At 41.6% G+C, this 12369-nt stretch overlaps 1 protein-coding gene across 2 annotated transcripts in view; it reads right to left on the bottom strand.

The window, feature by feature from the left end:
- Nucleotides 1-3843: 3843 nt before the first annotated feature.
- NUP54 (nucleoporin 54) overlaps nucleotides 3844-12369 on the bottom strand; it is a 33943-nt gene continuing 25417 nt past the window's right edge. The window contains exons 10-13 of one of the 2 annotated variants that reach the window (XM_045997050.1): nucleotides 11687-11794; nucleotides 7358-7477; nucleotides 6768-6878; nucleotides 3844-4812 (exon numbers count right to left, since the gene is read on the bottom strand). In XM_045997050.1, coding sequence (XP_045853006.1) covers nucleotides 4684-4812; nucleotides 6768-6878; nucleotides 7358-7477; nucleotides 11687-11794 — 468 coding nt within the window. In that variant the 3' untranslated portion in view covers nucleotides 3844-4683. The remainder of the gene's footprint in view (nucleotides 4813-6767; nucleotides 6879-7357; nucleotides 7478-11686; nucleotides 11795-12369) is intronic. The other variant, XM_045997051.1, reaches the window with a different exon arrangement.

The raw sequence follows: 12369 nt of genomic DNA, 5'->3' as shown, positions 1-12369 counted from the left end.
TTTCCTGGTTGTTTAATGCAATTTTCTGGTTTTGTTTTGTTGTTTTCCATACTCCTCTAGGTGTGGAGCCTGATGCGGGACTCAGTCTCACAACCCTGAGATCATGACCTAAGCTGAAATCAAGAGTCGTATGCTCAAGTGACTGAGCCACCCATCCTTTTTTCTTGTCTTGCTTTCTTTCCTTGTGATTTGATGACATTCTTTAGTGTTATGCTTGAATTCTTCTTTATTTTTTGTGTATCACAGGTTTTTGGTTTGTGGGCACCATGATGTTCATATATAACATCCTGTGTGTGTACGTGTGTGTGTGTATAATGTGTAGATGATATGTTAGTCTATAGTAAGATGATGGTCATTTAAGTTGAAACACATCCTAAAACCACATTTTTATGTGCCCTGTCCATGTTTTATGTGTATGCTATCATATTTTACATTGTTGTGTATCCTTTAGTTATTGTAGATATAATTGATTTTACTACTTTTGTGTCTTAACCTCCATACTAGCTTTATAAGTGATTTCGTACTTTTACTATATTTTGCTTTCACCAGTGAAATATTTCTTTCATGGTTCTAGTTATGGCCTTTTCTGCTTGAAGAAGTTCCTTTAACATTTCTTATAAGGCTGGTTTAGTAAAGTGGAATTTTTAAAAATTTTGCTGGGAAACTCTATATCTCTCCTTCAATTCTGAATAACTTTCCTGGATAGAATATTCTTGGCTTTAGGTTTTTTCCTTTCAGCACTTTTAATGTATCATGCCACTCACATCTGGCCCGCAGTTTCTGGTGAACAGTCAGCTCATAGTCTTAAGGGGTTTCTCCTCGTATGGAACTAGTTGCTTTTCTCTTGCTGCTTTTAAGATTTTATCTTTGATTTGATATTTTAATTAGTATGTGTCTTGGTGTAGACCTTCTTGGATTCATTTGTTTGGGGCTTCCCGGACCTGATGCCCATTTCCTTCCCTAGAGTTTTCTGCCTCTTTCGCTCTTCTCTTGGGATCCCTCTAAAACAAATGTTAGTACAGTTGATATTGCAGCGTTCCCTAGCCTTCTTTTTAAAATTCTTTTTTGCTCAACTTCAGTGGTTCCCACTACCCCGTCTTCTGGTTTGGTGAGCTGTTCTGCGCCATCTGACATGCTCTTGGTTCTCTAGCGTAGTTTTCATTTCGGTTATTCTTCCGCTCTCACTGGCTCTTTGTTCTGTTTGCTACTTCTCTGTTAGAGTTCTCGGTGTATCCACTCTGGTCTCAAGTCTGAGCATGACCATTATTTGGAACTTTTATCAAGTAGGTTGCTTGTCTGTTTCACTTAGCTCTTTTCCGGAGATTTGTCTTCCTTCGTTGTCTCATTTTGTCTGTTTCTATGGATTGGGTACGTCAGCTCCATCTCCTAGACTTGAAAGTAGCGGTCTTATGTAGAAGTCATCCCGTGGGGCCTAGGAGCGTAGTCCCTTTGGTCACCAAGACCCAGCACTCCAGGGGGGTCATGTGTGGGCTGCACGCACCCTCCTGTTGTGACTGGGCCATGACTGCTAAGGATGCCCTGGTGGTTAGAGCCGGCCCCTGGCACAGGTGAGTGTGAGACCTGGCTGCCGCGGCTGCACGCGTACTGGTGGGCAGGGCTGGCTGCGTTGACTGGTCACGACTGCTGTGGACACACCGGTGTGTGGGGCTTGTTCCCTGCACGGCTGCCAGGCATGGCTGCAGCTGCTCTGGATGTCCTGACGGGGGCGGTTAGTTCCTGGTGCAGGTGGCTGAGAGGCCTCCCTGCAACTGTTGTGTGTGTGCTGGAGGGCAGGGCTTGGTCCCTCTCCCAGCTCCCTGGGGCAGGATTTGTTTTGGGAGGGTGGGGCAGGGGGTGCTAGGAAGAGGCTGCCTGCTGGGCCTAGCGCAGCGGGAGCTGCTCTGGAGAGGAGCCTGCTGAGACAAGTCCACAGGGTAACACCAGGGCTGGGCGAGGCAGGGTAGCAGGGAAGGTGGAGTGTCAGTGGATTCCTGCCAGCTCTGGCCGGTGAAGCTCAAGGAGGGAGGTCAAGAACAGCTGGGCACCGGCATGTCTTTCCGTGGAGCAGCTACAGATCAGACTCCTCCAGCACTTACCTTATCATCAGTCCATAAATCTTCCCGAGTGAGCCAGACACTGAACTGCTGCCTCCGTGCTGGTTCTTGAACCCAGTTGTATAGGGCTCTGGCCCTTTAAGTGTGGAGTCTGTTTCCTGTTGCCCTCCAAGTCTCCCCCAGTGAGAAGTCCCGCTGATTTTCAAGCCAGAGGTTATTGTGGCTCATCTCCTCCGTGACCTCCAGGGTCGGGAGTGCCGTAGTTGAGATCTGATCCCCTCCTCCGGGAAGCCCTCCATGCCCGTGTATCCCTCTTGCTCGGGGGTGACCACCACACTAGCGGATTCTCAGCTGCACCTTCGCGGCCCCTGCCCTGAGCGTGTGTGTTTCTGTCTGTAGCTGTGGAAGAGCCGGGCTGTTGGTGCTGAGGTCACTTTCAGAGTTGGCTCATCTTCGGTGTCTCTGGCGGGAGGAGAGCCCCGCACCTCCCACGCCGCCATCTTCCCTGCAGTCCCGGTGCATGCGGTGCTGCTCACCTCTCCTGGCGTTCAGAATTTGGAGTGGACTGTCCGTTAAAACTTCTAGAAATTGTGCTGGAGAACACAGCTTAGTCCTCAGGCCAAAGTGGGTCCTTGCCCTTCCTACGCAGCACACAAGAATCTGTCCTGTACTTGCTCCGACCGCACCTCTACCAAGTCCCGTTCTCTGAAAGGCCACAGGAGGAGGATAGAGCCGCCTCAACACATGTGGTCCGTGGGCTTGAAACTTACGAGGCAGGCTGGGCTGGTCTTTAAAAGGAGATCCTGGGGGTGCCTGGGTGGCTCAGTGGATTAAGCCGCTGCCTTCGGCTCAGGTCATGATCTCAGGGTCCTGGGATCGAGCCCCGCATCGGGCTCTCTGCTCCGTGGGGAGCCTGCTTCCTCCTCTCTCTCTGCCTGCCTCTCTGCCTACTTGTGATCTCTCTCTGTCAAATAAATAAAATCTTAAAAAAAAAAAAAGGAGATCCTGGCCCTGCCTAGGAGTATTTATCTTGTGAAAGTATCAGCCCAAGAACATGAGAGCATGAAAAATGAAAGGCTAGAGAAGGGAACGTGGCATGCGTGATTAGCAGTCTGTGCGCTAGCATTTACGGCTCAAGGAGTGAAACTGCTCATTGGTCAGGTCAACAAGCCGTCCTAATATGAGGGTGTCTAGAAGGGCAGAAATTCCTCCAATACTCTGCTACATGGAAGAGAAGAGTGAGATTGGCTGTGTTCTGGGCCAAGGAGAAAACACAAGGGAAGAGAAATTCCTCTGGCAGCACAGCTGGAAGGGCAGCGAATCGATCAGGAAGGTCTGACGGCAGAGGGTATGACACGTTTGCATGCCATCAGTTTGGGAAAAGTGGCTGCAAACTTTTAGCAGCTAACTTAGAATCAGAATCATTTAAAAAAGTTACCAGTCTCCTGGTTTGCAAGTGGACAGATTTGTCCAGTGGGATCTGAAAGGATGACCTCTGGGTATGTACCACTCCTCACCTTCCCTGTAAACACAGTGGCAAGGTTCACGGGCCTGTTTCTCAAACACCCCTCGTTACAAGTCAGTGCAACGTTAGAGCATTACAAGAGGGGTCGACAGGCCAGGATGAAGACTAGTCAGAAATTGTTCAAAATTATCGGACTGTTAAAAAATCACTTTCACATGATGTCTAATTCAGATTTTCTAGTGTTTTCAAATACTAACGATAGGGAATTCTTTACCATAGATGACACTTTTGTTTTATTTGCCATAACCTAGTCAAAATATGACATCATTGATACATTTTCCTTAGGTGGGAAAAATCAGACTCAAGGAAAGACTGAAATTCTTGAGCTGTGATTATGATTTAATACTTGTGAACACATGGTTACTCTCCCATAGCCAAATAAAGCATCAGACAAAATTACATAAAAGTAATTACAATCAAGAATTTATTTCCTTTTTCATCTTTAGAAATAAAAAGGCCTAAAAAACCCAAAAAAAGTTGCAAAAATGATAAAATGTAATTTTGCTATACCCTAATCACTTAAATGTGTTCTGTAAATAAGTAAATACAAAAATATATTTTCAAATCTTTATAGAATGAAAAGAAAACCACATTAATCATTAAATACTCTTCGATTTCCTTTACTCCTCCCACAGATGAATTCACAAATGTATAAAAACTGACGTACGTTGACACTCTGAAGTACAAAGCTCCAACAGCCACGTGGTTGTGTAGTTTATGTTGGCGTGTGCAAAGCAGGCGTTTCCTATCTACTTGCTATGGAAAGCAGAGTAAAGGCTCAATGGAAAATAATCATTAAACACTGATTAGTTTTAAGAACAATGCTGTTGTCAAAATGTACAACAGTACAAATTTTAGTGATCACGTACTTCTCTTTTATAGTGGAGAACAGCTTTCAGGCGTAAGTCTGCCGGAGGCTCTCTCTGAAGAGCTGTGACGCGGATGTCATTTCAGATCTGATGAAAAATAATTCGTCAGTAACCTCCTCCAAAGCCAGGAGAGGACTGTTTTCCTTTTTCCCTTCCGTGTGGTCAGTGTCATTCCCGGAAGGTCTGCCGTAGCAGAGGACAGTTTCACAAGCCGCTGGCGGAGGTCTGTGCACTGTCAGCTAAAGCCCCCACCTCTGATGTGGATGGTTTCGTTCAATCCGTGTTCTACCAACTTGATGTCTTCTAAGTCATCTTTTATGATGCTGATCAGGTGGCTGAGGCCTTCCTGTTGTTGTTTTAAATGCTAGAAGGAATTTAAAAAATAGATTAATGTAGTAATCTATTAAGCTGCAAGTTGCCCACACGAATAAGGACTTTTTTTCACTCTTTTACTGGCAACACAGCCCTGAACCGCTGCTCTCCAGGGCACACGCGCACCAAACAGCCGCACTCCATCTTCTGCGACCACACTTCTGTGACCCAGAATAACACACTGTGAAAAACAAGATCCAATGACTATCTTCAACAGAAATTTTACAGAAGATGCAGATTTTATATTAAAATAGAATGCAAGAAGGTACCCGAATACAGATGACCAGCACAATCCTCGCTCTGTAAACGGAGTTTTCCGGTTTTGAGTATCAAGTACACGACGGTACTGGTGGTAACCACAGCTGCTGATGATTTCAAGTGTCCAGGCATTAAGGCAGTTTTTAGAGCCTCACCGCTAATAAATAGGTTACTTAACATTCTTTTAAGCCCCCTTTGGTGCTGCAGATAAAACTGAGATGCAGGTAAAAAACCTGGTCAAGTTCCTCAACTAGGTGATGAGATGTGATTCAATCCCCAAACAAACACTGCTTTTTACTGTTTCGGGTAGGTGCTTACGTTACTCCCGATTACTGCATAAACTCTTAATACAGTTCTTTACCTCGACAGCCTGAAATCATTCCCAGCTAATTTTACTGTAGATATTACAATGGGATATAATCAAGTGTGTATGTACCTAAGTTCGCAAGAACCCAGGGGCCAAACTGGCCTTCAGCTGTATAAAATGACAATATCCATTCCAAAGCACCTAATAAAACTGGATTTGTGGAAGACAATTTTAACCATCTAAAATCCTCAGGGCCATGCCAACACTCCCACCCAATATGTTCTAGAAAATTTACCATTTTTCTATCTTTAGATATAATTTAATGAAAAATAACTGACTGTATTTATACTGGAGAAAATAAAGCTAGAGCAGTACTTCCCCAAAATTTTCAAATGGAGTGGTTTTGGCCACCCCAGGCTCCACCTAGGTCCCCTGAGGGCTGAGGGGATCCATAACTGGACCTTTTTGCAATTTCTGTGGCGTACAAGCTGGGAATACAGGACACAGGGCAGTTACTTCTCAGACTCTAATGTACATACAAATCACCGACCTTAAATAAAGTGTAGAGGAAGCAGTAGAGAGTAAGGGCTGAGAAGATGCATCTCTGATGTCCTCTCAGGTGCCGCCGCCACGCCCTACCACTGAAATACCAGGGTCTAGGGAACTTTCTGCCTCTACTAACTGAATCATCTTTTATTATAAAATATGAAAAACATAGAAATATCCATTTTAACCATTCTTCAAAGTGTACAATTCAGCACCATTAAGTATATGCACATTATAGAAACTCTGCCTTTAGAACTTTCATCTTCCCAAATAAACCTGTACCTCGCAAGTAGGCATTCCTCACTCCCCTCCCCTCCCGCCCCTGGCAACTGCCATTCTACCGTGAGCTGCACTAGGTATCCTGTAATGTGTCCTCCTACACTGGCTTATTTCACTTGCCCTAACATTTTCAGGATTCATCCATGTTGCAGGGGGTGTCAGAATTTTCTCTGCTTTTAAGGCTGAATGGTATCCTACAACGTATATCCACCGTATCTGGTTTTTCATCGGTCTACGGACACCTGGTCACTTCCACATTTTGGCCACCGGGAGTTCGGACAGGAACACAGGTGCGCAACATCGGGGTCCCGGCTCTCCGTTCCTCCAGGTGTATCTCCAGAAGCGGAACCGCGGCATCAGACGGTCCGCAGAGCCTTAATTTTTGGAAAAACTGTTTTCCACAGCAGCCACACCATTTTACATCACCACCAGCGATGCGCAAGGATTGTATTCTAGTCACATCTTTGTCGACAACTCTGTTTCTCTTTCGGGTAGCAGCAAGCCTAATGGATGTGAAGTGACTTCCCCTTTCTAAAAGGCGCTGCTGGTGCACTTACCTGCTTGATTTCTCGTAACAGATCTGCATCTATGTAGTATCTCTCCTCAGATTTGACTGCTCCAAAATGATTCTGCATCCTGATTTGGGACATCAGTTCATTTAGTCGGCCCTAAACAGAAGACCAAGTCAGATTACAACTGCTAACCACAGGTTTTGTTGTTGCTTTTAAGATCTCTTTATTTGAGAGTCTGCGTGCATGTGTTGGGGGGGTTGCAGAAGGAGAGGGAGAGAATGTCAAGGAGACTCCCCACTGAGCAGGGAGCCTGCCACGGGGCTCAATCTCATGACCCGGAGATCATGAGCGGAAAATCCAGAGTTGGACATGTGACTGAGTCAGCCAGGCAGCCCAAGACAATCTTCTTTTCTTAGAAGGATGGTACTACTCTAGTAAGTTGTCTCATTCTCCCTCTGTTACTAACACGATTACGTTAACACTAAAACACTAACGCAGGCCAAAACCAACACTAAGAATCTACTTGAGTAAGGAAGTTTTGATTAAAGATGACAAAATATTTTAGTAATTACCAGTATATAAAACTCCTCTTTTTGAAGACTAAATTCTAGCTTCACAGTCTTACAAACGCCTACCTTAAACTGGGTGGGTGCGTTCAGTTCACACTGAATCGTGTCCAGCTGGACTCGCAACTGCTCCTCGTCCGCCTGGATGGCGTACCCACTCTTCCTCTGGATTTCCTGCTTGATCAGGACCTGCGTGAAGAAAAGCCGCCAGCAATGCCGACAGAATCATGCTTCTCTTTACTTATGCGACGAATTCTACTGCAGTCAGGTGAAAGAAACCAGCTCAACCATACACTAAGAATACAGCAGGAATCTTAACAGTTCAGGATTTGAATCAGGTTTGCGGATTTTTACTTGGCGGTCTGCATTAGTGTGCTGATCCATGCCTCTAATTTGTTGTTAATGCCTGCATAATTTTTCATGCATTAATGACCAATTATTTATTTATTCCTCTTATTGAGAGGCATATATGTTGTCTCTAGTTTTGATATTATAAATACTGTAATAAATATATATATTTTTAATATTTTTTATTTATTTGACAGAGAGAAATCACAACTAGGCAGAGAGGCAGGCAGAGAGAGAGGAGGAAGCAGGCTCCCCGCGGAGCAGAGAGCCCGATGCGGGGCTCGATCCCAGGACCCTGAGATCATGACCTGAGCCGAAGGCAGAGGCTTTAACCCACTGAGCCACCCAGGCGCCCCTGTAATAAATATTTTTATATCTATAGATTCGCTTATATAGACCTCCCACCCCCAAGAATGAAACTGCTGGGGTTAAAAGCATGTTTTTAGTCTAAAAGAAGCTAAACTGTTTCACAAACAATTTAGATTCATAGGCCACATGAAAGTACCCCTTTCCCCACATTCCAATCAGCAATAAGTTGTTTGAATTTTCCCTGAACGAGTACAAATGGAGCCCACATTTTTTCTTTAATCTGCCCTTTCCTGAAAATTAAAGAAACATCTTTTAAAAGTGAAGAACTACTTTGCATTTGCTCTTCTGTGAACTGCCTTTACACATTCTTTGCCCATATTTCAGTTGGGCTTTTTTTTTTTTTTTTTTAAGATTTTATTTATTTATTTGACAGACAGAGATCACAAGTAGGCAGAGAGGCAGGCAGAGAGAGAGGGAAGCAGGCTCCCCACTGAGCAGAGAGCCCGATGCGGGGCTCAATCCCAGGACCCTGAGATCATGACATGAGCCGAAGGCAGAGGCTTTAACCCACTGAACCACCCAGGCACCCCTCAGTTGGGTTTTTTGGTCAAAATTGAAGGATATCTTTGTATAGTATGAATAATTAGTGCCATTTGCAAATTCAATTTTTTCTGGTATCTGTCACACGACCATTGGCAAATGGCTCTGGCACCTTTTGCTATAGAAAATTTTCTAATTATGTAGCCAATTTTGTTTTCTAGTTCCTGGCTTTCTGGCCAAAAATCTCTCCAGTCCCTAGGGCTGTACATGTAGCTTCTTCATAAATTTCTTAGAGTTAAATCTCTTTCATCCACTCATTTTTTGTCTGTGGTAAAACACAGCAGTCCATTTTTTTTCCCCTAGAGGGCCAGTTACTCTAGCATTTTTATTACATAAACCTACGGAACTGAAATATTATCATTTATCATACTAAATCTTAAGTTATACTGGCATCTATTTCTGGGTTCTCTGTTCTGTTCCATTGATCTTTTTTGTCCAATCCTATGCCAATCCCACACTGATTTGTTACAGAACCTTTAAAACAGGTTCTAAAATCTGACAAGTCCCTTTCACTATTTTGTTTCCCCAAAAGCTATTGCCAAAACCTATTCTTTATGAACTGAAGGATTTTAATTAGGGCTTTAAAAGTTGTATTTTTTTAATCTTATAAAATGAACAGTAAGTCGCACCTAAGAGGTTTATATGTCTATTTGTAAAGACTTTATTTCACATTTTTTACTTCCCTCATAAATTTATTCCTAAGTATTTTATAATTTTTTCATCATAGTAAATGGAATATTTTCCTATTTCCACTAGCAGCATAAAGAAATTTTGGTTTTTGTACCTTTACCTTGTATCTAGACATCTTACCATATTGTCTTTTTCCTTGAGTTTTCTAGATACACAATCACGTCATTAGCAAAAAATCTTTTCCAATGTTTGTTAGCTACTTACCTTTATATATTTATGAAAACCTCCAAGGTAACACAATAATAATACTTTCTGAAATGTGATTTTAGTGCTTTCTTTGAATTTTTGCTAACAATCTTTTTCATATTTTCTTTAATGTGTTGATCGTAAATTATATGCTGATAATTATATGCTGATAGATTTCCTGTTATAAAACCAACCCCACATCCCTGAAATAAACCTCACTCAGTCACAGTATATTCTTACAGGATTTGATAAGTAGTTGGAATCGTTTTGCTTATATTTCATTTGAAACTACTGCACTGTTGTTTTAGATTAGATTTACTGAGGTCTAATCCACATTAGAACAAAATCCACCCACTTGAGGTGTACAGTTACTATGCATCTTGATAAAGTCACGTTACCATTGCCACAATCAAGACACAGAACATTTCCATTAACTCCTTGTAGTTCCTCCTCTCCCGACTACCCGCCCCTAGCAACGATGCATCTGTTCTCCGTCTCTAGTTTTGCTTTTTGCCTAACACCATAAAAACAGAATCATGTCATATGTAGCCTTTAAATCTGGCTGCTTTCACTTAGCAAAATTTCTATCTCTATTTATTAGACATATCTGTTACTAGATTTTTATTTTGGGGGATCAAAAACAGATGTAAAATAGCCCGGCTGCTCTGGAACACAGTTTTTAGCAGTTCTTCAAAACGTTAAACAGAGTTACACATGATCAGGTAATTCCAATGGTAGGCTTATGGACCCACGAAAAATGCAGGCATACATACACACAAACATTTGTACACCAATGTTAACAGCAACATTCATAATAACCAAACGGGAAACAACCAAAACGTTCATCAATTGATGAACAGATTAAAAATATTATGGAATATTATTCAGCAATAAAAAGAAGTATTACATACTACAACACAGATGAACCCTGAAAACATCATATGCTACATGACAGAAGCCGGTCACAGAAGATCGCACGCCTCCTGTTCCAGTCATCTGAAGCGTCCAGAACAGGCAAATCCGTAGAGACAGAAAGTGGCTACCTAGGGCTGGGAGGTCTGGATGAAATGGGGAGTGACTGACTGCTACTAGGGATGGAGTTTCTTCTTAGGACGACGAAAATTTCAAAAATCGATGGTAGCAATGTTGCACAGATTAAATATACTAAAAACCACCAAACTGTATACTTTAAATGGGTGTGTCGTATGGCTGGTGAATTTTATCTCGAAGTTATTTTAAAAAATGAGGAGATGGTCTATATATATTTCCTACGACTTCGGAATTAGCTCTTTAGTGGTTAGAGTTCATCAATCAAACTATCTGGCCTTGGTATTTTTTCCATGGTTGATATTTGTAAGTTTCTCAATTGTTTCTATAGTCTATTTAAGATGTTTGCGTCTCTGTTGATGAGTTTTTAGCAAAATTGCAATCAGCAAAATTTAGCGATTTTCTCCAGCTCCCAAATTTGGTGCTGTGAACTGCATGTCGTATCTTCTCATTCTGTTCTGTGTTATCTATAGTAATGTTTCTTTTCTCACTGCTAATTCTTTTCCTTCTTCAGACTCATAAAATACTTAGCTATTTTAAAAGAACTTTTCAAAGATACAGCTTTCAACTTATTTTCTGTACCATGATTAATTTTCTGGTTTCACTCATTTCACATCTTTGTTTCTCTCTTACCAGCCTCTCTTGATGTTCTAACTTCGTGAGTACTAGGTTCCTTATTTTTGTGTTTGTATTTTAAAATGAAGGCTTAAAGGCTATAAATTTTACTCTGTCTACAGCTCTTCCTGTATTCCATTGATTCTGGTAGGTATGTTTCTGTCTTCATGATAGTTTACAATTTCAATTTTTGTTGTTGTTCATGCTTTTCTTCCCTTTTGCTAATTTTGAAGTTCTGTTGTTGTTTTTCATCCTGTTTTTTCATTAATGGTTATACTCCCCTTTCTAGCACTGAAAATCGAGAGTTTTTTTTCCATACCACTTTTATGAAAACATTAGTGATCTGATACCGGCTTTCTTTGCACCAAGACGATTTATTTCTTCACTGGTTCTACCCTCTCAGTAAGATGTGAATTTTAGAATGTATTTACTTTCTTCACCCACTCCTGTGAGACCTCTCCTCCACTGCCTAAGTTTTACTGAGAAAAGATCAGTACTTTCATTTTCAAATTACTCTTACTTCCTTTCACTATGTAATTCTCTATTAAGCATGGTCTCACATACAGTCTTAAGAATGTTCAAAAAAAATTTGCAAAGTACTACCTGTAAGGTTCTGTGGGAAAGGTCCATGAGTTTCCTCTTGTATTGTGCAATTTTGGCCATAGTCGTAGTTTGATTCTTCTGTAACTCACTGATGTCTTCAGATATGATCTATTTTAAAAAGTTTTGAAGGTAAGTACAGACATCACAAATATCAGGGTTATCTATATGCAAAATCTAATTCTAAAATGAGACAGTCATCTCTCAAAATATAAACTCTTTAAATCTGCTTTACATTTCTTCCCCTTTGTGGATCTGAAAATTAAAAAGTACCATTCAAAGGTTTAAGAGCTCTAGGAAATTTAGTGATAAGACAAAGCATACAGAAAAATAAAACATATACTTCAGAAACAAGGAATTTTTAGTAATATTAACAACCAGCCCATGAATGGAAAAAGTTAACAGCTATAAAGTGACATCCAGGAGTGGCCTTAATAGACCATTAAGTTTCCACTAACTCTGGAAAGTACAGTATAGTCTAGTCTTAGCTGTTACAAAATACTTAAGAGGGAGTGATCAAGCGTAAGGGAAAAGGAAAGATCTTAATCACACAACCAAATACATTTCTATGCCTCTGTGTCTTGGATTTGCTCTTTGCCTGGCTTGAAATCATACTGTTCTGTCTTATGAAGTCTTAACCTTACAGATGGGAGCTAAATCTGATTTCATTAAAGCTACCCATTCTG

This window comes from Meles meles, chromosome 2, assembly GCF_922984935.1.
Source record: "Meles meles chromosome 2, mMelMel3.1 paternal haplotype, whole genome shotgun sequence".
NCBI lineage: Eukaryota > Metazoa > Chordata > Mammalia > Carnivora > Mustelidae > Meles > Meles meles.
The sequence above is the reverse complement of the archived record's forward strand: the minus strand, read 5'-3'. Positions and strand labels throughout refer to the sequence as shown.